Source organism: Phodopus roborovskii, unplaced genomic scaffold (assembly GCF_943737965.1).
Source record: "Phodopus roborovskii unplaced genomic scaffold, PHOROB, whole genome shotgun sequence".
NCBI lineage: Eukaryota > Metazoa > Chordata > Mammalia > Rodentia > Cricetidae > Phodopus > Phodopus roborovskii.
The window spans coordinates 15,229,549-15,255,222 of NW_026126547.1; the positions used below are offsets into that span (position 1 = coordinate 15,229,549).

Here is a 25,674-nt window from a genome sequence, read left to right on the forward strand (position 1 = left end):
AGAGAGGGAGGGGGAACTGGGATCAACATGTAAAATAATAAAATAAATAAATAAAAATGTTAGCTCTTTTAGTTTTTAAAAATAATGGCAGAAAGGGTACCTCCTTTCTGTCTACAGTTGCTTACTCACCTCTGTTTATAAATATGTTTATAAAATGTTTATGTCATACATATCTATATATGTTCCCTTTATTAAAGATAGATGGGTTGGTGAGATGGCTTAGTGAGTAAGGACACCTGCTACCAAGCCTGACCATCTAGATTGGACCCCCAGAAACCACTTGGTAGTACACACCTTTAATCCTAGCAGATGAGATGGGTCCTGTGAGTTCAAAGCCAGCCTAGTCTACATAGTGAGTTCCAGGCTAGCCAGGAATATATAATGAGACAAAACAAAAGCAACTCTATGTGGTAAGAGAAGAGAATGGACTCATTCAGTAAGTGATCCTCTGACCTGTGTATAATATATATATACGTACATACACACACACACACACACACACACACACATATACATACACACACACACACACATATATACACATACACACATATATAATAAAAATTTAAATAGTAGATATTCTTGGCTTAAAATCATATTTGCACTCTGTTTTCGTAAGAATTTATACTTCTAAAGTGAACAAAGACTTGAAACAAGTCGTCCTAAGCACATTTTGGTCTCAACTAATCAAGGCTTTCTCTCAGCACTTCAGACCAATCACTATGTGAAGCCTGTGCTGTCAGACAGGCAACTCTTGGAAGCACTGCCTACGGTGGGAGCTAGGAGTCATGCTAGCTTTACAACTCAGATCTACTTGAAAACTCAAATATCTTGTGTGTTATGTAGCAATGTAATATAAAAGAGATGGCTTGCAAGCAATCTCTTCTCTGCATTATCTAGCAAACTTTATCTCATAGTAAAACAAAGAATCACCTGGAGTTAAGCAGTAGAGCCAACAATAGATCCTAAGACCCTGCCTTTAATATGTGCAGTTCTTTCTGGCCTGCGATTCCTCATCCTCATCCTCATGGACCAAGTAAACACCAAGCCAGTTACCAAATTTCCTAGAAAAACCTCCCAGAGTACTTGATGATTTGATAAAATAGAAGGCATCTAGTCAGGGTATATGATACCAATAAACTTGCTTTGTATGTCCACAATTATACTGAGACTTCAAATTGTATTTTGATGGTGCTGGTCAAAACTAGAGCCTTGATTGAACAGGTTAGACAAATGTTTTACATCCCCAGCTTTTGGCTTGTTGAGCTATGTATGCATAAGACCTCAGCTGGCCTTCAGTCCAAGAGCCCCTGTCTTCCCCTCCAGGGTGTTAGCACACCAGGTCTGCACTACTCTGACACTGTGTTAAGCTGCCACATGGGTAGTAGGAACAAAACCCAGGTCCTCTACCAGTGCAGCAAGTGCTCTTAACCATTGAGCCTTCTGTCCAGTCCCCCTCCACTCTATTTTTTAAGGTGGGCCCTTAAAAAGGAAACATTGGGTTAGCACAGCTATCCAGGAATTCGCAGGGATCCTCCTGTATCCAATTCCCCAAAGTGTGGATTGGAGGCACCTGGCATTTATGTGGTCCAGTCCTCATGCTTGTGAGACAAATACTTTACCCACTGAGCCATGCCTTGGCCCCATGTTCTAATGTGCAAAATGGATGGATGTCCACTATGGCTTCAAAAAATGCATTATCTTTAGGGTTTTTTTTTTTTCTTTACACTTTGGCACCAAAAGCATTCCTATGACTAATTCTGAGTCTAAATCAGACTAAATTAATATGGTGATCATTAGCCACATGTGACCACTTTAACCATTTGAAATGTGGCTAGTTGCCACATTTAAATGTAAAATACACATTTTAAAGACTTTGTGAAAACAATACACTGTGTAATGGTTGCATAAATAATAATACTTTAAATATACTAGTTAGATAATTATAACATCTTACAAAAAACAAAAACCAGACCAGCTAGGGCGATAGCTCAATCAGAACTTGGTTCGGATCTCCAGCAACCATGCCAAGCAGATCTCTGAGGTTCCTGCCTGGCCTAGCCAATCAGTGAGCTCCGGGTTTAGTGAAAGCCCCTGTCTGGAAAGAGAGGTGGAAAGTGATAGTGCAAGGCTAGCTTTCATATGCATCGCACACTGATCATAGCCGGATGTAGTGGCAGATGCTTGAGAAGTGCAAGTAGAAGGATCAGGAAGTCAAGGTCATCCCAGCTACACAATGAGTTCAAGGCCAGTGTGGGCTACAAGAGGTCCTACATCAAAACTGGGGTGGAGGTTAGAGAGATGGCTCAGCGGTTAAGAGCACTTAATGCTCTGGCATTAAGAACTGGGTTCCCAGCACCCACATGGTGGGCTACAACCATTCCAAGTGATCTGGCACCCTCTTCTGGCCTCTGCAAGCAAGCCCCAGGCATGTATGCAGTGCACTTACACACATGCAGGTACCACGCATATACACATAAAACAAAAATAAAACCTTTTATTTCACCTGTTACGTTTCCCCTGATAGTCTTAATAAATATACTCCACCATAAAGTCGATTCTAATGGTGTTTATTCCAGCTAATCTATCCTTTATCTCACCAACCACCTCATTCTAACGATCCACAACGTAAAAGCTGGCAAGCGCGCTCTCTTTCTTCGAAAAAGGGTTTCACTACGTAGCCCTGGTTGGCTTGGCTGCCCTGGAACTACTGTAGACCAGGCTGGTCTCGAACTCAGAGAGATCTCTGCCAGCCTCCGCCTCCCCAGTGCGAAGATAAGGGCGTGCACTACCGCGGCCGGCTGCATCCCATCAATCTTTTAACAGAAGTCCGGGACGGAGAAAACTCGAAATTTAGCTATACTACAGACACAGTAGTCTTGAGGGAAACCCAAGGTTTTCAGCGGTGTGTGTCTCTAATGCAAAGAGCGCAGCAGAGCGAACCGCACAGCTCTGGAGGAGCCGCCACCGCTACCGAGCTGCGGCCGAGGCTGGGGGCGGGCCTGGGGCTGCGAGGAGGGCAGGACCCACCGGCCCAGCAGCTGTACCTTAAGAAGCCCCCGCATCTTCGCCAGGAAGGGGCGGAACTCCTCCAGAGGCACTTCCGGGTAGAGTTGGCTGTGCAGCAGTTCCTCGGTGATGTCTGAGTGTCCGTGGAAGGCGTCCTGCGCCAGGCCGCTCAGCAGCCCGCTCAGGGACTTGCAGCCCTCCAGCTCGCCCGCCATGGCCAGAGAGGCCTGCCGCCCAGCGGCCGAGCGCGGCTCCGCTACGGGGGCCGAGGTGGGCCATAAATGCTGGGTTCCTCCACTATTCGGTATAAGCAGTTCCAGGCTTCGACCGCAGCCAAATCTATTCCGTTTCCTATAGGGTCACTGTGCTTTCGCTGTTTCCTTTTTCAGTCTGAAAGGCACTTGAAGATGGCTTGGTTAGACAGCTCTTAGGAGAGCAATAAGAGCAGCACTTTAACTCTTGGATGGCTGTATCTCATTCCAGAGCTTGACGTGTTGTTTGCAAAAACCCGACACAAGGGTCTTTTGTTATGTTTATAATTTTGTTTTAGAAACAGAAACTTATTATATACCCCTGGCTGGCCTGGGTCCTCCAGCTCACAAGTATTTATTTGCCTATCTCTACTTCCTGAGTGCTGGGATAAAGGTATGTGCTACCATGCCTGGCTCAATCAGATTTTTATATAGACATTTCAGACCCAATATAAGAAATCCTATTGCTGTTGTTTATGTACTGTTAAGTCCTTAACGAAGTGTACGCTATCCATGATTTTCTTTTGCCCTGAGAACTCCTTTGTGTTACCAGGTCTGTACTTATTCTGTAGCCCAGGATAGCCTGAAACTCACTATATAGACTAAGATGGGCTCATACCTCCTGAATACTGGGATTACAGCTATAAGCCACCACACACAGCTAGTAATAGGATGTATAATTCAATAAGGGAAAATGTAAACATTTATTTAATGGTGTGGAAATCCTAAGGACCCACAAATATGGCAACCCCTAAATGCTCGCTCGCTCTCTCTCTCCCCCTCTCCCTTTCCCCTCTCTGGAGGGGGAACTTAAGGAAAAAAGATTATTATTATTTTTTTTATCAAGGTCTGTTTGTACAGACCCAGCAATCAGGAGGCAGAGACAGGCAGATCTTTGTGAATTTGATAAAGCAAGTTCCAGAACAGCCAGGGCTGCACAGAGAAACCCTATCTTTAAAGACTAACAGAAATAACAAGTAAATAAGTAAAAATTAAAAAGGACAAGAACCTTTCTTTTTTGGTATAAAGAGACCATTTCCATAGGAAGGTTTTATTTCCTGCTTTAATAAAGTGAAATGATGCCATCTGATACTCTTTCTTAATTGCTTTAAACTTAAAATAATACTTATGCCAAGTGGCATTTGAGATGGTAGTATGTTCTGCCACATACCACTGGACAGAGAACCTTTGAGCCTGGTCTACCCCGGTTCCAAATCACCAGGTTGATCAATAAAAGAAATTCATTCTTCTACCACCAGGGGCTGCTATAGCCACAGCTGCTGCATTTTTAAAATGCTTTTCAGACAAAAGGCTCAAATTACAGTTATCTTTCACTAAATATCAAGTCACAGGTTTTATGGGTAGCAAATCTGAGTATAAGGCTGTAAGAGAATTTTCTAGTGCAACAATGACAAGGAAAAGACCCCAAGGCTCAACTTCAAGGGAAACTTCAAACCTCTCACAAGCAACTTATACACCATCCCGGCCAAATATGCTATTCTGAGTCCCATCGAGCAAATGGTTCCAGGAAACAGGTAACTTTTTTTAATTATTTTTTTATTTTTTGTTTTTAAAGACAGGGTTTATCTGTATTGATTTATAGACTCACCTTGTAGACCAAGATGGCCTTGAACTCACAGAGATCCACCTGAGTGCTGGGATTAAAGGCATGCACCACCAACGTCCAGCTAACAAGTAATATTTTTATAAACATTAAAATGTAAACTGGGAGCTGGAGAAAGAAGGCTCAGCAGTTTAGAGCACTGGTTGCTCTTTTTTTTTTTTTTTTAGATTTATTTATTTATACAGTGCTCTGTATACATGTGTCCCTGTAGGCCAGAAGAGGGCACCAGATGGCTGTGAGCCATCATATGGTTGTTAGAATTGAACTCAGGACCTCTTAACCTCTGAGCCATCTCTCCAGCCTAACACTCATTGCTCTTACAAAGGATACAGGTTTGAGTCCCAGCACCCGCACAGATGGATCCCAACTACCTGTAACTCAGCTCCACAGGTTCCAACACCCTCTTTTGACCTCCACAGGCACCGCACATACATACATGCAGGCAAAACACTCAGACACATAAAATAAAAATGAATAAATCTTTTCAGAATGTAAACTGGGGTGGGGGGGCTGCTGTTCTTGCAGAGGACCCAGGTTCAGATCCTAGAGCCTCATGGTGGTTCTCAACCATCTGTAACTCCAGTTCCAGGAGGAATCCAGTGCCCTTTTCTTACCTCTCTGTAGGCACAGAGCATGCCCATGGTGCATACACAAACACGCAGAAAGAAAAAAAAAACACACACATAAAATAAAGTGACTGTTTTCAAATGTAAACTAACAGTGGCCAGTGAGATGCCTCAACTGATAAAGATGTTTACCAGCAAATAATACAGACTGAGTTCAATCCCTGCGAACCACAGGAGGGTAAAGAGGGGAACTGACTCCACAAAGTTGCTTTCTGACCTCCACAAACATGCAGTAACATACAAGCCTTCCCACCCTCCACAGCATACACATGTGCAGACAAAAATAATAAACATTTTTAATGTGAACTGATAGAGTGCAGATGCAAGGACCCAGTGGCTTTGCAATACATCTCCCTGCCTGGTTTCATGTCTACCTTTTCCAATTTTGCCTTTATTACCATTTATTCTTCATTCAGGCACCCACTTAACAGATGCCAGCTGACAGTTTGTGCTAGCCATTCTACTAGGCTTTAGAGGACACAGAGATAAGTGGCTGTCTCTGTCTTAAAAGCATATATTCCTGTAAGAAAAAATTACATGCAAAGCAATAATTCGAGGAAAATGTGTAAGAATTTAGGCATTATGCTAGCCTGCCCCTGTCACCTGACAAAATGCCCTCAGGCAGTACCCTGGTCAGCCCAGGAGTCCATGACTGCATAGTCAGCATGTAGGTGCAAAGGACCCCTTTAAAAGAAAGATCCCAAGCAGGGCAGTTGAGGCCCACGTCTTTGATCCTAGCACTCAAGAGACAGAGACAGGCGGTTCTCTGTGAGTTTGAGGCCAGCCTGGTCTACAAAACTACACAAAGAAACCCTGCCTCAAAAAAACCAAAATAAATAAATAAATAAATAAAATAATAATAAATAAATGAATAAAAGAAAGACCCCTACCCACTTATGATCTCGTTCCCCTGGGGCAAACAGGACTTTTCCTGTTTCCCTCTTCTCTTCTGTCTGTCACTGTTCTCTTTACCTCTTTTCTTACCTCCCCCCAATAAAACTTTTAATGAGTCACTTCTATAGATCTCTGTTTTCCCATCCACCCGATGTCCAGTGCCTGCCGTCCATTACCCAGCCGGGACCCACGATCCTCGTGGTCCCACTGTGGGACCCAGGACCTGCTACCTGCAGTCCCAATCCATTAATCATTATTCCTAATACAATAGACTTAGGTTCCTTATTAATTAGTATATAGAAGAAGTATCAAGTTAGCTAATAGAAGAAATTAAGGAGTTTAGCTTGAGGTTAAGGACTGGTGAAATGCTATGTCTCCATGCGGAGGTGTGGAACTGAGTATCATTGAGGCTTCTGTGAGTGGCATAGCGATAGTGAAAATCGTAATCTAGGGTAATCATCTGAAAGTTAGACAGAGACTAGGTTATATATACATCAGAATTTCTATGTAATGCCGATTTTTATCCTTGGCTAATAAGGAGAAAGAAAAAAATCTTTCCTCTGTTCCTTTTGAGTTATTGAATAGAACTTTGTTTTGGGGGGTTTTGTTTGTTTATTTATTTATTTATTTATTTATTTATTTATTTTGACAATGTTTCCGTGTGTAACTCTGGCTATCCTGGAACTCACTCTGTAGATCAAGCTAGCCTTGAACTCAGATTCACCTGCCTCTGCCCCAAGACTGTGCCACCACAGCTCAGCTTGGGATACAACTTTGTAACAAATAAATGAAAGAAAGGCATAAAGTTTTATGTGACATAGAAGACTTAAGGAGAAAACGAAGAACAAAAGAATAAAGTTTGAGCCCAACAATCATATGCTAATTAGGTAAACAGTAAATGTTGGAAAAGTGACTCATGACAAAGGGGCGTGAGCTAAAGCAACTTTTAGCGAGATAAGGATCTTTTCAACAAGGTTTGCTTGAACAGGATTCACTTGCTTCTCGCTTCCCCGTGTCTGGTGCTAAGCATCTCTTCCAGAAGGCATAGTGAAGGCCCTTTTCATGTATTAGTACTTCTGTCTCCTGCTTTTAGGGACAGGAGAAATCAGAGTGCCTATGTTAGTTACTTTTCTGTTGCTGTGATAAAACACCATGATCAAGGCAATTTATAGAGGGTTGTGTGTGTGTGTGTGTGTGTGTGTGTGTGTGGTGGGGTATGGTTTCAGGGGATAAGAGTCCATCATTGGCACAGCACGGAAGCTTGGCAACAGTCAGGTGGGCATGAGCTCACACTTCAAACTGAAAACTGGAAGCAGAGAGCAAACTGGGAATGGATGGTAGCTCTGAAACAAACTTTGCCCCCAGGGACATACTTACTCCAGCAAAGATACCAGTCACAGCTACCATGTCTGAAGCCATGGGAGACCTCTCATTCAAGCCACCACAATACCAGTCCCCATTCCCCTTGTATTACAGCATTTGTTTCAGCAACCACAGGGCATATTTGTGTGCTGCAGGGGGCAAACTGGTCTTGGAAAAGATAGGAGCTCCCCCAGGGGCAACTTGAAAACTTCATCTCCTAGTCTTAAGAGCCTGAATGCATGTGAAAGCTCCTGGAGATCACAGGACTAAGTCCATGAAATAACTGTTCCTTAGCCCACTACAGGCATCTGGCACTTTATGGGCTCTTAATGACTAATTGTGAGCTAATAGTGTCCTAGTCAATGAGAGTGTTTACAGGTGAAAAGTTTCTGCACCCCATAAGCCTCTCCAGTGATGCAGCAATCCAAATCAAACCGAATGGATACAACGTACCCAGGTAGCCTTCCAGTCCCCCCAAGAGGAGATGGGAAATGCAGATGGGAAAAACCATGAGTCTGTTGGGGGGGCAGTTAACCCTTGGGGAGTGATCTTGAGCATCTCTGGGGAAGGGGTCATCATTTGGGGGGGGTTTCTGAGATATACTGGGGTTTGATGAGAGATAGGGGAGGAATGCTTAAGTGGAACTTCCACCATAACATCCCAAACTCTTTAGGCATATGGATGCCAGGGGCTGGGGCAAAGTTTTCACCATAACAATAGGAAGCTGGCAGTCTACCTAAAGGCAGAGTCCTGGCTCTGAACTGGCTTCTGTAGCCTTACTAGTTGAACTTGGGTTTCAGCTTCATCATTCACGAAGATGATGGCACCCATTCATGGGATTATGATGATTAGCTAAGGTAAAGAAAGGGTGTAAAGACGTCGCCCTTTGTTCTGCAGTTAACTGCTAATCGGTTATTATTAGAATCAGTGGCTATGTTTACGGAAGCGGTCGTCTGAAGTAGAAGGCGGACAGGGTCTGTCAGGCAATCAGCATTCCACAACTGTAACGATTGATTCTATGCCATTTAACCAGAGTATGTAAATCGCTAGGTGGCCAAAACGAATACAAAACAAAATGGCAAATCTCTCCTTCGACACCTTTATCAAAGTGAATAAAGTAGACATCGACAAAAGGCCGGTGCGCCACACCCACTCCGGAACAAAGCCAGGGCTGTCACTGTTTCGTCAGCAGGAGCTAATGGCCCCCACGTCCCCCCGAGGGTGGAATGAGGAGACTGCAATCCCCAACCACGCCTGAAAAACCCCCGCACATCATCGCAGCCGCAGCCCGGACCTCCGTTTAAGCCCGGCACCCGGCGCGCCACGGGCAGCCTCTTACGTCACGCCTGCGCCGGGCCTGCTACAGGCCCCTTTCCCGGCTTCCGCCTCCTCTGCCGGCGTCGCTTTCTAGAAGGTTCGGAAGGAGGAGGAGGCGGCCAGAGACCGTTACTCCGCAGCAGGCCGGAATCCGTGTCCATCGGTCCTCCTGAACCCGCGTGGACGTCGCCAAAGTTGCCATGCCGGAGAACATGGCTCCCAGAAGCGGGGCGCCCGCCGCCGGGCCGGGCAGCCGCGGGAAAGGCGCCTACCAGGACCGCGACAAGCCGGCCCAGATCCGCTTCAGCAACATTTCCGCGGCCAAAGGTATCGTGTCGCCCCCTCGCCGGCAGCCCAGCGGCGGTACGGGCCCGAGCCCACTTGACTTTGCCCTGGGTGTGTTAAGGTCCTTCAAGGTTGTCCCGTCCAGTGCATCTCCTTGTAAGCACTCCCGAACGCGAGCGTGGAGGCCTTGGACACGCCCCATCGTGGGTCTTGGTGCTCCATACTTTTCTCCTGCAGGCTTGTCTCGTTGGACAGCAGCAGGATAAAATATCGAAACAGTGATCCTTGAGATCCGACGCTGCAGAACGAAAGCTTGGCTGTTCATTAGACCTAGTGGTAAACGGTATACTATTTTACTCTAGGAAGATGCAGTTTGAATGATGAACTTTCTTTGACTCGGTGGTACTAATTGTATTGCCGGTATAAATTGGGTGGGTTCCATTGAACTGGCAGAACTGTGACGTAGCACGTGGTGAAATTCAGACAGACTTGTCTTGTTTTATGTTTTTTAAACTTCTGAACCAAAGTTCCCTTACTGTAAATTCGGGAAAGATAAACAGTTGCTTTTTGTCATTTTGAGGATTTAGAGACCTGAACAGAAATTAGAAAGGGGAGGAAATTATGAACAAAACCTTTGAGGTCCTTTGCCTGGGTGTGTCTGGAATATAGTTCTTTATTTGGGTTGGAAAAGAAAATGCATGAGTTAGAAGTGAAATTAGAAAGGTAGATTGTCCATATCTTCTAAGACCTGGGATCCTGGAAAACAATTATCTTTATTTTTAATACAGCCTTAAGTGGGGTGGGGTAACAGTTAATTAGTAGGGTTGCTGAGAGGATTAAATGTGAAAATGTATAAAGTATACCTTGCAAGAATTGCAGTCACCAGCCTACTGTAAGATGAGTGTGCAAGGTGATGAAAGGAAGTCGTTTCCATTTGGGGCTTAAGGAGTTGGAGAAGTCAAGTTGATCAGAGGGAGAGTTGGAAGTTTGGAGAGAATACCTAATGCCTGGAAAGTGAGTTCATTAATAACATAAGTGGTGGTGGAAACATTGAGATGTTGAAAAATAAAGTCCAGGGCTATCTGAGTGACCAAGAGGGTGTATGCTATATTACAGAGTGGAAAATTCTCTTCAGGTGACTGTCCTAGTTATGGTTTCTGTAGCTTCGGAGAAACACCATGACCAATACCAACTTGGGGAGGAAAGGGTTTATTTGGCTGTCATTGGAGGAAGTCAGGACTTGAATTCAAATGTCGAGATCAAAGCTGCTAAGACCATAATCTCAGAACCTGTAGATTACTGAAGATGCCTGTTAAGGAGAATCCTCACTCCCTCAGAAGTGTAAACTGATTTAAAATACGTGTGTGTGTGTGTGTGTGTACATTCAACTCTTCCCCTTTCCACAGATCCAATTCCTCATACTAATACACATGGCAGGCTTTCATGTACTAGATAGAAAGATGTAAATAAGTTCATGGTCAACTTAGTACCTCATGTGTATTGTACAGGTTCTTTAATATGTTCTTTAATGTTTGATAATTACGAGTGTCAGCCAAATTTCTTAATTTGAACTATGATTTAAACTAGCGGTGCTCAAATTATGGTTGCCAATTAACAGCACCTAAAACTATCAGATGCATAAATTCTCAGAAGCTTTGCCTCAGGTCCACTTAATAAAAAGCTTAAGATGGTGCCAGAAATCTGTGTCTCCCCCCCACACACACACACCTTCCCCCCCCCCCCCTTGTTTTCTTCTTTGAGTCAGGGTTTCTTTGTGTAGCCCTGGTTGTCCTGGAACTCAGACTCACAGAGATCCACCTGCTTCTGTATCCCAAGGGCTGAGATTAAAGGTGTGAGCCATGATTTTCAAGACAAAATATACTGTGTACCCCTGGTTGTCCTGAAACTCTATAATCAGTAGACTTGGCAGGCTGGCCATGAGCTCAGATCATCTGCCTCTGCCTCCCTAATGCTGGGATTAAAGGTGTTAAAGGTTAAACATTCCCTTTCCACCCCCCCCCCCCCCCCCCCCGAGTAAAGATAATAATACTTGTTAATGGTGAGGAAAATTACACAAACAGAAAATACTGTTGGCTCAGTGTGAACCATTTAAACGTCACTATTGTGTACATAGCTTGTGCTACAGATTAACATTTTAGAGATGTAAAGAGTCTAAATCTAAACTACTGTTATTTCTTCGGGTGGTGAATATCTTGAAGCAGGTCCACCAAAGTCGTCATAAGATATATTAACGTTATACAAGGTATTTTCTGTTAAATTCTTTATTTTATTTTATTTTTTTTTTTTTTTTTTTTTTTTGCTTGTTTTTTGAGACAGGGCAGATGAATGAGTTGTGTACTATGTTAGGATCTCTAACTGTTCTGTAGCAGCTGTTCCTGTTTTAAGGAAATAAAACTCTCAGAACTTAAGACTAGATTGTACCATTTTGGTTCTCACAGGTATCCCCATAATGTGTTCTGCATAGACACAACACATTGCCTGTGTGAAGTATTCTAGTTTATACCATATCCTAATAAGGACAAATTTGAAACAAAACACTTTGCTCTTTTTTAAAGTTGTGGTTTTTGTTTTTATTTAACAGCGGTTGCTGATGCCATTAGGACAAGCCTTGGACCTAAAGGAATGGACAAAATGGTAAAATATATATATATTTATTTATTGAGAATTACTGTTTACATTCTGAGGTCTGGTGGGGTTTTTTGTTTGTTTGTTTTTGCTATTTGGGGCTGGCAAATAGTTCTGATAGTATGCTCGCTCGCCTGTATGGAACAAGGCCCTAAGTTGGAGCATATGCTGCCCCTTCTCCCTCTTCACGTCCCTCTAAATGTGTTAGAATATAGTATTTATGTAGTTTAATGCCCTTTGAGTTGCTTGTGTCATTTGAGTCAGTCTCAACTAACTGATACTGTTCTTGATCCTTCTGCCTCTGCTTCAAGTGCCAGGACCACAGGCTTGTACCTGAACATAATCCTTCCATCTCAGCCTGAGGGTTAGGATTACAAGGGTGACTGCATGCCCTATGACACTTTCCAAGCTGTTGTTTTCTTATTGACTGGCAGCTTAAAACAGTCAAATTTAAGAGCTAGATCCAACACCTCTGGTCTCTATGAGTGATGTACTCAAATGTGTACATGCACAACCACACATACAATTAAATATAATAATAATCTAACAGTTGAAACTGGATGTTCTTATATTGTTATACTAATGAAAGGAAAGAATTTTTAATTAAACAATATGCTGTATAAATTGTATATTAACAGTAAATTAAATAGACCTTGTAGAGTACTGCATTAAAATTTTTAAAAACAAATTTTTTAGATTCAAGATGGAAAGGGTGATGTGACCATTACAAATGATGGTGCCACCATTCTAAAACAAATGCAAGTATTGCACCCAGCAGCCAGAATGGTAAGTGGTTTGCTTTTGAGACAGGATCTTGTTCTGTAGCCCTAGTGACCTGGCTAGCCTTGAATTTAGCAGCAGTCTAGCTTCATCATACTGAGTACTGTGATTATAGTCGTGGACATGTTCTGTCTGGTTAAGTGGTTTGCTTTTAAAGTGTATTTGTATGTGTAGAATTTTTTATCTCTGTGCTAAAATGTACATTTTTAAAATATACTTTTGAGTGTGAGGTACTTTATTATAAGAGAGCTGCTTTTACATGCTTGTCTGTGCTGCGGGTTGAACCACAGGCATGTGTGCTCAGCAGGCACTGTATTGTTGAGCTACACCCACAGTTCTTAGAAAACAGTATCATTTTAATCATATACCAAATCATGTTAGTTTTGTAACATTTATTGAAAATAGTTCATAAGTCACAGTCTTATGGCAAGTGAGAAGTCACATTAGCAAAAATATGCTTTAGAGATTGCTACCTGTTAAAACATACTGTTGGGCACAACAATGAATTCCTGTAATCTTAAGGACTGGTTGTGAGACAGGAAAATGATTAGAGTCTCTTAAAGACAACATGAAACCCTGCTTCAGAAAAAGGTCCCCCCTTACTTAAAGGGGACTTTATAAATGAGTAAGAGCATCCTTACATGTGATCATTTCAGAAAAACTTAGCAAGTAGGTGTTTCTAGTCTCAAATGGAGTGTCTTCAAAATGTTCTTCATCTAGGATACCTATAAAACCTTGGTTTTTTTGTTTGTTTTTGAGACAGGGTATTGTTTTGGCCTGGGCTAGCCTAGAACTGGCTGTGTAGCAAAGGAAACCCTTGAACTTGATCCTCCTGTCTCTACCTTCCGGGTCCTGGAGTTAACTGTACCTCTACACCTTTATGTTGTTTGGGGCTCAAACCCAGGGCATCATGGGTTCTAGGCATGCATGCTAGGCTCTCCCAACTGAGCCATATCCTCAGCCCTAAGTATTTTGATTCTTTTAGATAGAACTTTATAAAGAGAATTTTCTGAGAAGTTCTCTTTACAATCCACATTCTAAACTGGAAGCCATTATAAGAATAATTTTGTGTACTGCAAATACAACGTTTTTTATCTTTAAATGAAACCCAGGTGTCAGGAATGTTTTACATGTTCTGATTCTGTGTTGTGGGCACTGATAGGATAATGTGCGCTAGATGTTGCTGGGTTCTCATTTCTCAGCATTTTGGCATGTTCTGTTCATGTAGCTGGTGGAGCTGTCTAAAGCTCAAGACATAGAAGCAGGGGATGGCACCACCTCGGTCGTCATCATTGCTGGCTCTCTCTTAGACTCCTGTACCAAGCTTCTGCAGAAAGGTATGTCGATAAGCTTTTTACTGAAGAACGACAGACGTCTTTTTTTAAAGGCAAGGCGTTACTAAGTAATATGGGATTTAATATGATGTAACTACTTCTTTACCAATAATTTCTATCTTGCTTCTGATTTTTTGAAAGGCTTCTCTTTGTAGAAATAAATAGAATTCTGTTTTCCAAAAATAAATGATAGTGGTATTACTAACCCAAGGCCTAGAGAGATGCCTAAGATGAGAAAATAAGAGCTCTTGCTTTGATAAGTAGTGTTTAATTAATTATTGTAAGAACTCTCCAGTCACTCTGCATTTTAAAATGATGTATGATGTTTTAGAAGGTATAAAATTGGTTACAGCTTTAATATTACATGAAAATTTCCTTAGTCTATATTTCAAATTGAGTGGAAGTTAACTGTTCACTGTAAGGAGTACCGTTTTTCCTCCCGCTCCATTTGTAACGAGTATGGTTTTTCTGCCTGCCACCTAGTCTTGTCCCGCCACCAAGCCAGCCCCAAATAATACACAGAGACTCTGTATTTGATATTATACTGTTGGCCAGTTACTACTTTCTTATCGGCTAGCTCTGTCTTAAGTATTAACCCATTTGTGTTAATCTATGTATTTCCACGTGGTCTTCTTACCCAGAGCCGGCTGCCACATACTGCTCTCTCCAGACTCTCCATCTTGGCTCCTCCTTACTACTTCCTATTTCCTCCTTGTCTCCTAGTCCCTCCTATTTTCCTTTCCTATTGGCCAACAGTGCTTTATTCATTAACCAGTATGAGAAACATATATACAGAATGACATCTCCCATCAGTTCACCATAACTAGCAGTTATTTGGCCATTCTGTTTACAACAGAATTATAAATTACTTTATGAAGAGTATCTGGAGCCTCATAGTATAGTTTAGTGGTTTTTTTATGTGCCTGGCATTCAAAAGGCCCTGGGGTCAACCTCAGGACCACAACAGAAAAAGGCAGGGAAATTTTAAGATTTTGACTTTTTAATGTGTAAAATATTTTAAAATGTGACAAGTAATAGTTTGTTATAACTAACTTGGCTTATAATTGACAGGTATACATCCAACCATCATATCTGAGTCATTTCAAAAAGCTTTGGAAAAGGGTCTTGAAATCCTTACTGACATGTCTCGACCTGTGCAACTGAGCGACAGAGAAACTTTGTTAAATAGTGCAACCACTTCATTGAATTCAAAGGTGAGACTATCACTAAGGGACAGACAATTAAATCACGGTTAAAAGATGGGGTCTTGTTTTGTGGTCATGATTGCTATACTATATCTAACTTTGCCTCAAAAACAACTAAGCCATAGTAATATTCCTATAACTGAATTGATTTTAAGATTGAGGTAAGGGGCAGTGGTGGCACATTACTTTAATCCCAGCACTCAGGATGCAGAGGCAGGGTGATCTCTGTGAATTCGAAGCCAGCCTAGTCTACAGAGTGAGTTCCAGGGCAGCCAGGACTACACAGAAAAACCCTGCATCTAACCCACACACAAGAAGAGTTTATTATGGATGCCATATCCATTTCTAACTTTTTATTTACTTCATTCTAATAATTTTTGATAAAGCTAAGTCCTGGGCTTTAAAATGGCTATTGAGAACTTCCTCATCTCCAAATTCAAAAGCTGCCATAGAATTTCTGTCAGCATGGATAGTTTTTATTTAATATCATACAAGAGTTATCCTAATTTTCACATTTACTGTCTTCTAGGATTTTCCGTTGTCATTCCCATTTCACAGGTGGGAAAATACAGAAAGTTAAATAACTTACACAGCACACTTCTAAGAGATAGCACTGGTATTTGAGCTCAGCATGGGTTATCCATCCACTAACCACCTCTTTATATATGTGCTACTTTTCTTCAAAATTTAAAGAAGTGGTGTAACAAATTTTTCTGGAAATCTCAGGTGAAATAATAAAAATTTAAATATTTTATTTTCACCTGAAGAGAAAAATATCCATACATGTAAATTTTTTTGTTTGCAGTAAGAAGTTTCATGTTACCATCTGCTCTGCCATGATTTCACTAACTACAATGGCTTTTCTCCCCGTTTATTTCTTTATTTTAAATACAAATCTACATGGTAGAGGGTAGGGCAAAGGAGCAGCACACACTTTGGTGTGGTTTTATCGTTACGGGTTTTTGTTTGTTTCCAGACCAGGTTTCTCTGTTCAACAGTCTGGCTGTCCTGGAAATTGCTTTGTGGACCAGGCTGGCTTAGAACTCACAAAGGTCCCCCTGCCACTGCCTCCTGAGTGCTGGGATTAGTGGTGTGCACCACCATCGCCTGGTTATACTACACCTTTGATCGCAACAGAGGCAAGCAGATCTCTGAGGCCAGCTTAGTATACATAGCAAGTTCTGGGCCAACAAGGGCTACATGGTAAGACCCTGTCTCAAACAGTAGTGTCTTACTAGAGGCAAATGACCTAATCTTTCTGTTTTAGTCCACCAAAAGACATGAAAACAGTTTGATGACTAGCCATTTGCTGTTTTGTCAGCCCTTTGGTATTAGGTACATAAATAACCTGATACGATAGCTTGATTAAAACTATTGGCAATCTAGAGAGTGCTAGATGTTCTTAGAATAAAAGAGAAACATGTTATATCTGGCAAACTAGGTAGGAAACATCTTTTTTTAAAAAAAAATTTTATCTATTTGTATTTTAAGTACATTGGTGTTTTGCCTGCATGTATGCCCAAGTAATGGCATTGGATCCCCTGGAACAGGAATTACAGACAGTTGTGAGCTGCCATGTGGGTGCTAGGAATTGAACCTGGATCCTCTGAAAGAGCACCCATCTCTCCAGCCCTAGGGAAAAGTATCTTTAACCATAGTGTCTCCTCAGTATCCTCTAGCTACCATATCTAGATAGGGATAACAAGCCCTTGTAAATCCAAAATTGGTGGAGGTTTTTTGTTTTTTTTTTTTTGTTGTTGTTGTTTTTGTTTTTTTTTTTAATTTCTGTTTCTGTGGAAGTAACTTCTGGTTTTATATCTAGGTTGTCTCTCAGTATTCAAGTTTACTCTCTCCAATGAGTGTCAATGCAGTGATGAAAGTGATTGACCCAGCCACGGCTACCAGTGTGGATCTTAGAGACATTAAAATAGTGAAGAAGCTTGGGTAAGCACCTCTAATTTCAGTTTCAGTATCACCCAAACCAGATCTTCAAAGGAAGAGATGGGTGTGATGGCTTATTCATAGAACCCTAGCACTTGGGAGACGAAGGGGGAGGGTGGCTGTGAGTTCAAGGCCAGCCTGGACTACATAGTGAGTGTCATGTCAGTCTGAGCTAGAGTGAGATTCTGTTTCAGAAAAATCCTTAAAAACGAAGCACAAAATACATCCATAGGCTGATCACCTGAAAGTGAAAATTAGAAAGCATTCACTGGCTTGAACTTTTTTGATATGGCAATCTCAAGGGTTTCTTGTACTTTCTTACGGTGGGGTGGAGGTGTATCCAAGAGATCTGGGTGGGAATGGGTTTCGAGAATGACTGAGAGCAAAGCACTCTTCGTTGTTGTGATTATTTTTCTTAGTGGGACCATAGATGACTGTGAGCTGGTGGAAGGGCTTGTTCTCACCCAGAAGGTGGCAAATTCTGGCATTTCAAGAGTTGAGAAGGCCAAGATTGGACTTATTCAATTTTGTTTGTCTGCTCCAAAAACAGATGTAAGTAAAATCCAAGTTGGTTCCTATTTATTAATTTTTAATAAGATGTGTTATGATAAAAGTTGAAAATGCTGGTACTAATGATATCTTTAAAATGTAATTTGGTTAATGAAAAGAATAAAATTGAGACAAAAATAAAAATTGTTGGAGCTACAAATAACATTATGGGTGAAGACAATGTAGGAGTTTGCATGAATTACAAAGCTTTGTGTGTGTTGTATTCATTCCCTGTGTTTGTAGATTGTCCCTTTTTTTTAAGATTCATTTATTATATATACAGTGTTCTGGCGTGTAGATGGTTTGAGCCACCATGTGGTTGCTGGTACTTAAACTCAGGTTCTCTGGAAGAGCAGCCAGTATTCTTAACCTCTGAGCCATCTCTCCAGCCCCTTGTCCCCCTTTTGAAAGCAGAGACATCACCTGCAGAGCCCATAGGGATTTTGTTATTTGTGCAAGTATAAAGACTTAGACTAATTTGATAGCCAAACTATAAAAATCACTTCTTAAGATATTTCTGTATTAGTATACTAATTCTCTAAATTGAGTGCTTGCCATCTCAGATTTGTTTTGTTTGCTAACATTGGTGTGTGGTTCAGTATTTCTTTTCTCAAAATAGATTTGAGGCCATACAGAAATTACTGGTTCATTGCCTTTTTGCCTTGTTTTGTTTTTTCAAGACAGAATTTCTCTGTATAACAGCCTTGACTTTCCTGAATTAGCTCTGTAGACCAGACTCAGTCTCAGAGATCTGCCTGCCTCTGTCTTCTGAGTACTAGAATTAAAGGTGTGTGCCACTACCACCTGGCCAATGGTTAATTTCTTGGCATCAATAAGATTTGTCATCTTGTTTTTTTGTTCTAATAGTTTAAGACAGTGTCTATTTATTTTATTTCTCTTTTCCCTTCCTCTCCTCTTATTCATCATCTTCCTGGAACTCATTATACAGACCATGCTGGCCTCAAACCTACAAAGATTCACCTGTCTCTGCCTCAGCTACCTGCTGGTATTAAAGGTATGCACCACCATACCTAGTTCTGTCCCAAGTAATAGAGTAAAAGGATACAGTAGAAATTATTTTTATAATACATATGATATTGACAAGCCAGAATAAAAAAGGTGCAATTAAATTTTTTTTTATAATGCATGTGGTATTGGATGAACAGTAACCACTTTCCATTTGTCTCTTATTAAAAATGTACTTGCAGGAAGTTCTAGACAGCAATAGAGCCTGCTGTGGTCATGTATACCTATGATCCCAGCCCTCAGCTGGTTGGATGGTGAATTCAAGACCAGACTGAGCTACATAGTATCTTTCAACCATACAAAAAACAGTAATGGGTATGCTAAAATTTTAAAAAGTGCCAGCTTTAGGCAGGCGGTGGTGGTGCACATCTTTTAGTGCTTAGGAGGCAGGTGGATCTCTTGATTTCCTGGACAGCTTGAACTACACTGAGAAACCCTGTCCAAAAAAAAAAAGAAAGAAAAAAGACACTAAAAGTAAATAAATAGGACCAGCTTTGTTTATACATGTCGTTTTGTTATTGATTGGTCTTTTCATTAATATCTCTTGCTGTAATAATTACTGTATTCTTGTTCCAATCAGATGGATAATCAAATAGTAGTATCTGACTACGCCCAGATGGATCGAGTGCTTCGAGAAGAGAGAGCCTATATTTTAAATTTGGTGAAGCAGATTAAGAAGACAGGATGTAATGTCCTTCTCATACAGAAGTCTATTCTAAGGTCAGGAACTATATTCTTATCCCTGAACATAAGCTCTTTTTTTTTTTTTTTCTTTGAAGATTTATTTATTATGAATACAGTCTGCATATATGCCTGTACAGTAGAAAAGGGCACCAGATGACCAGATATCATTACAGATGGTTGTGAGCCACCATGTGGTTGCTGGGAATTGAACTCAGGACCTCTTGAAGAGCAGCCTGTACTCTTAACCACTGAGCCACCTCTCCAACCCCATGAATCTATACTTGATTTATGATTCCCACTAGTAATTTTTAAAAGTGAATTTTATTTCATGTGCGTGTGTGTCCCTGAGTGTGTGTGCTACATATGTACAGGAGCCCTTGGAGGTCAGAAGAAAGCATTGGATGCCATGGAACTGCAGCTTATATATAAAGCTGTGAGGTGCCTTGTGCGAGTCTAGGAACTGAACCCACGTCCTCCACAAGAGCAGCAAGCACTGTTAACCATTGAGCCATTGCTGCCCTACTCCCTCCAGCAATCTTTTTACATCTAACACATGGGAAATAGAGTATGGACATTTGGGGGCATCGTATTTTCATTATTAAAGACAGTACTTTCTCTTGATAACAAACATGTAATAGATTCCATTTCTGGATTTTGAGAAAATGAAGGCTGAGCAATAGTTGTTCATGCCTATAACAATCCCAGTATTCAGAAGGCTTTGTCTGAAGGATTGCTGTGAGTTGGGCCAGTCTGGGATAGTATAAGGCCTTAAAAAGAGAGAGAGAGGGATTGTAGAGTGACTTAGTTTTAGAAGATCACTTGTTGCTCTGAGTTTAGTTCCAACCATCCACATGGTCTCACAAATGTAGAACTCCACTTCTGTGGGATGTCACAAACTTAAAAACCAACGAATAATAAAAAGTACATGACATCGATAGCATTTACCTATGTGCGGGCAGCCCTAGGTTTGATTCTAAGCATGGCATAAATTGGATGTGGTGTTGGATGCCTATACTCTAGCAGTAGTAGTCCATAGATAAGAGAATTTTCAAATTTGAGCCCATCTCTCTTTGCTTCTGGGTTTTGTTTCTCTTTTTAAATAGGCATAGTCCCACTTACTACTCTGATAAAACTGTGCCAGAAGGTACCATGGGTACTTTATAGAGAGTTCTTCGTTAGCAGGTGAAAGACAGTTTTAATCCCCAGTCATTTGTTCCCCAAATTCGGTTTTTGCTTAACTTTATCGGTGATGGAAATATCTGTCATGTTAACATCACAGGTCTATTAGTATTGTGTCCAGTCATTTGTGGGAATTAGTCATGCTTTTAAATACATAAGGTGCCACTAAATGTTTGTTCACTTAGCAAAATGCTCATTTGTTAAGATGAATCATGACTTAATTACTTTTGTAGTTTTGTATTTTAGTAAGTTTTCCAGTAAAATTAGAAACCTTCAGGATTTTGAACTTCTGGGCATAATGGCACAAGCCTTTGATTCCAGCACTTAAGCAAATTTCTGAGTTCCAGACAGCTAAAGCTACAAAGGGAGACTATCAAAGAAAGAAAAGAATTTTAAACTTTCTAATAAATATGAAAAGCATTTTCCTTCATAATTGACTATTTGAATAATTAAAATCTTAACTAGTAAACAATAAAAAATTTTTTAACCTAATAGTAACAAACACTTTGTATTTCAGAGATGCACTTAGTGATCTTGCATTACATTTTCTGAATAAGATGAAGATCATGGTGGTTAAAGATATTGAAAGAGAAGACATTGAGTTTATTTGTAAGGTAAAGTAGTTTTGTATGTAAAATGCTCATTAGCATGCATTATGGATGTGGCTTTTATATTATGATTAGTAGTTTTGTGGGGTCTGTTTGGTTGGTTAGTGGTTAGTTTGGATATTTGAAACAGGGTTCTCTGAATAGCCCTGGCTGTCTTGGAGATCATTCTGTAGACCATGCTGGCCTGAAACTCAGAGATCTGCCTGCCACACCTCACAAGTGCTGGGATTAAAGGTGTGCAGCACCACTTGTCAGGATTTTGTTTTATGTACGTGAGCATGTGTATCAGCACTCTATGGTCCCCTCAGAGGCCCTGGAACTGAAGTTAGCATGGTCTGTGAACTGCCTGTGGGTACAATGGAAGAGTAGCCTCTGGCTACCGAGCCATGACTCCAGTCCTAGCAGAGCGCGTACATGTGTGTGTGTTCGTTTGTTTTGCCTGCTGGGTATTGGGTCCAGTGCTTTGAGTAATATTCCAGAGAAGTTCTGGTTCTACCTTTGAGCTTTGTCTCCAGGAATGTTGTCTTGACTTACGGACTTGTTATCTTTCCCAGACAATTGGAACCAAACCAGTTGCTCATATTGACCAGTTCACTGCTGACATGCTGGGTTCTGCTGAGTTAGCAGAGGAAGTCAATTTAAATGGTTCTGGAAAACTATTCAAGGTAACAGCATTACAATTAAACTTTATTACCCCCCCACACACACCAAATATTACCTAATTTGTAATTTGTTCACTAAAGATTACAGGTTGTACAAGCCCAGGCAAAACAGTTACAATTGTGGTACGTGGTTCTAACAAACTGGTGATTGAAGAAGCTGAGCGTTCCATTCATGATGCTCTCTGTGTTATTCGCTGCTTAGTAAAGAAGAGGTAATACAAACATTACTAAAGTGATACCATTTTTAGTTTTTGAGATTTATTTAGTAGAGGTCAGAGAACAAGTTGGGGGAATTTCTTTTTTCCCATCATGGAGGTACCAGGGACCAACTTGGATTGTTTGTCAGGCATTTTACCTACTGAGCCAACTTATTGGCCTTGTTGGCCCTGGTATTCTGAAGACTAGTTTGAGGGGCTGGGGTATAGTGGTTCCGTTGATACAGTACTACTTAGTATTCGATAAGGCCTGGGTTTCTTCCCCACCCAGCACTGGTTAAACCGGTGTGATGAGGCACACCTATAACCTAGCACTTAGGTGAAGGAGGGGATGAAAAGTTCTAGGTCCTCCACTTCATGTAAGTGCCAGGCTTGCCTTGAAAACACAGACCCTACTTTTAAAAGACAACCAGACTGCCATATTTTGACCTTTTAAAGTTAAAAATAAGCTAAAAATATTTTTGAATTTCAGAGCTCTTATTGCAGGAGGTGGTGCTCCAGAAATAGAGTTGGCCCTGAGACTGACTGAGTACTCACGAACACTGAGTGGTATGGAGTCGTACTGTGTTCGTGCTTTTGCAGATGCCTTGGAAGTCATTCCCTCTACACTAGCTGAAAATGCTGGCCTGAATCCCATTTCTACAGTAACAGAACTAAGAAACCGGCATGCCCAAGGAGAGAAAACTACAGGCATTAATGTCCGAAAGGTACTGAATGGCATTGCTTAGGGTTGTTGGAGAAAAGATTGGTGAAAGGAAGCATTCATAGTTTGTCATTGATGGTTGGTTGAAAGGCTTTGTAGTTAGAAGTAGTGTGATGTTGCACATGCCTTTAGTCTCAGCACTTGGGAGACAGAGAGGCAGATGGATCTCTGAGTTCAAGGCCAGCCTGGTCTACAGAGTGAGTTCCACGACAGGCTCCAATGCTACACAGAGAAACCCTGTCTCTGAAAAAACGAATGTGTAATTTTGGATTAAAACCTGAATCCTGGGAAGGTTACTATATATCCTTCAGAATAAAGGTGATGCCATGGCAAATAGCATTCATTAACTGCCATTTACTAACTTGTGGGAAGTCAGTCTGGTCTTTAATGTCCTTCATTGTAAAGACACAGCACGTGATAGGGTGCTTGGTAAACATGTGAGTGAACTGGCCCTTCTGTTGTAAGCATCCTGTTATCATGCCAGGTAAACACAGATGAGTGATAGCAGTGACAGCTGTCCCCTTGCTAATTACTTATTTGGAGAGACAGTCCGTGATGGAAAATAAGCCTAAAACCTAGTTTTTGAGTGTTACAGAACTCCAAAGAATGGCACCCTGGACAGTCAGATACTGAAATTGTCTGCTCCTCTACAGGGTGGAATTTCCAACATTTTGGAGGAAATGGTTGTCCAGCCTTTGTTGGTGTCAGTCAGCGCTCTGACCCTAGCAACTGAAACTGTCCGGAGCATTCTGAAAATAGATGATGTGGTAAGCAAATAGAGATTGAAAATTATTCCCTGGGAGGTCAAAGGGGCAAACTTGTAAGTTTTGGTTTTTAAGAGCATGCTGCCCACCAAGATGATAGCAATCCATAATTGATTTTCTTACCTGTAAAAATGAGGCAAAATTTAAATAATGACCTTAAACAAGATCTAACAATTTATGTCATTACAAGTTTTGAGACTTGTTTTTCCTCTTTTGTCATTATCAGGTAAATACTCGATAATCTGGATAAATCTGACGGACTGATACCATATGGACAGAGTACTGTGGCTAAAACGGAGAAAGGATCACCTTGGTGTTCCATGTCTGGAAGCTTGCTTCTTCAGAGTTTGTGGACATTGTCTCCCAATTGACATTTGTTTGAAATTGTATTGAAACAGTTTAATGAAAATATTAAATACTTGATTTCAAGCTACACATCAGTTACATTGTTTTTATTCTTTGGGAGGAAAGTCTCTGGGCAAACTATACCCCTCAAAACTTAACCTTTACGTGATCAATCTTGTCATGAGCTCAATCCTATGCATTCTATTAACTTTATTGTTTGTTCGTTTGTGGCAGTGTTATATACTTGTTTGGCCTAGAACTGACTTTTTAGTATGCGCTGTTTAGTATGACCTTAAGTATTTGATCTGTATTTCCACCTTCCAGCTGCTAGGATTAAAGATGTGCACTGTGGTGCCCATTGTTTTGCAGTACTGGGGATGAAACTTGGGTCTTTGTGCATGCTAGGCAAGAATTCTACCAACTTGAGCTGTTCCCCTACCCTGGTTTGGGCTGTTAGTTTATTTTTGAGATAGTGTCATGTAGCCAGATCTTGAACTAACTCATCATGTCACTGGGAATCATCTCAACTCCTGATCCTCCCGCCTCAGCATCTCCGATGCTAAGATCACAGATATGAACCACTGCTCTCAGCCAGATGTAAGGTTTTTATTATTTCCTTTGTGTTTATTTTGTGTCTTATTTGGGAAGAATGTACATGATATGGTACATGGTTATAAGAGGATTTGATTAAATCAGTTTTCTTCAGTATGTAGATTTCAGGGATCAAATCCAAATTGTCAGGCTGTCTTGATGACCTAGGTGTAAGTTTTTCTGTGAACTCCAGTATTACTTTTCTATTACTTTGGTAACATTATTTCAAGCATCTTACCACCAGCCTGGTCCCAGAGCCACATCAGTCCCAAAATTTAAAAAAAGCTTCTTAATGTCTAGCTCTGTCTTAAATATTAGTCTATAGTTACTAATACCTGTATTTCTACATGGTTTTATCTTACCATGAATGCCAGATCCAAGTACGTCCTCTCCTGAGATCACATTGAGTCTCTCCTACTTCTCTCTGAACCCTACTTGTCTTTAGTCCCTCCTATCTTGCTTTCCTATTGGCCAACAGTGCTTCATTCATTAACCAATAAGAAACATTTATAAATGGCATCTCCCATCATAACATACTATATGACCAAGGCAATTTGTAGAAAAGAATTTATTATGGACTTACAGTTCCAGAGGGTTAAGAGTCCATGGTAGAAAACGAGAGAGAAATGGGGCTGGAGAGATGCCTCAGTAATGAAGAGCACTGACTGCTTTTCCAGAGGACCTGGGTTCAACTCCCAGCACTCAACAACTGTACCTCCAGTTCCAGGGGATCCAACATGCTTACACAGACACATGGCAGGCAAAACAACAATGCACAGAAAGAAATAGTACATGTACATCATTTTTTAAAAAATTGTCCACAGTCAGCTGGGTGTTGGTGGCGCATGTCTTTAATCCCAGAGGCAGAGACAGGCAGATCTCTGTGAGTTGAGGCCAGCCTGGTCTACAGAGTGAGTTCCAGGACAGTCTCCAAAGCTACACAGAAACCCTGTCTCAAAAAACAAAACAACAACAAAAAATGTCCACAGTCATGAGGCTAGAGAGATGGTGTCTCAGTTAAGATCATCTGCTGTTCTTGCAAAGGACCTGGATTCAGTTCTCAGCAACACATGG

The 25,674-nt window shown here is 41.2% G+C and overlaps 2 protein-coding genes across 2 annotated transcripts in view; one reads left to right on the forward strand and one right to left on the reverse strand.

Moving 5' to 3' along the window:
• The window catches only part of Commd1 (copper metabolism domain containing 1), a 126,555-nt gene extending 123,293 nt beyond the window's left edge, over positions 1–3,262 (reverse strand). Inside the window, exon 1 of the mRNA XM_051200642.1 lies at positions 3,048–3,262. Within this exon, the coding sequence (XP_051056599.1) occupies positions 3,048–3,224 (177 nt within the window). The 5' untranslated portion in view covers positions 3,225–3,262. The remainder of the gene's footprint in view (positions 1–3,047) is intronic.
• Positions 3,263–9,148: 5,886 nt separating this feature from the next.
• Cct4 (chaperonin containing TCP1 subunit 4) lies at positions 9,149–24,097 on the forward strand. The gene is made up of 14 exons (XM_051200638.1): positions 9,149–9,410; positions 11,971–12,023; positions 12,711–12,800; positions 14,023–14,131; positions 15,200–15,342; positions 17,156–17,277; positions 17,694–17,826; positions 19,430–19,569; positions 21,230–21,326; positions 21,875–21,985; positions 22,064–22,194; positions 22,670–22,904; positions 23,554–23,667; positions 23,891–24,097. Exons 1-14 carry the CDS (start codon positions 9,284–9,286, stop codon positions 23,903–23,905), a joined length of 1,620 nt encoding a protein of 539 aa, XP_051056595.1. The 5' UTR covers positions 9,149–9,283; the 3' UTR covers positions 23,906–24,097.
• The last annotated feature ends 1,577 nt before the right edge of the window (positions 24,098–25,674 follow it).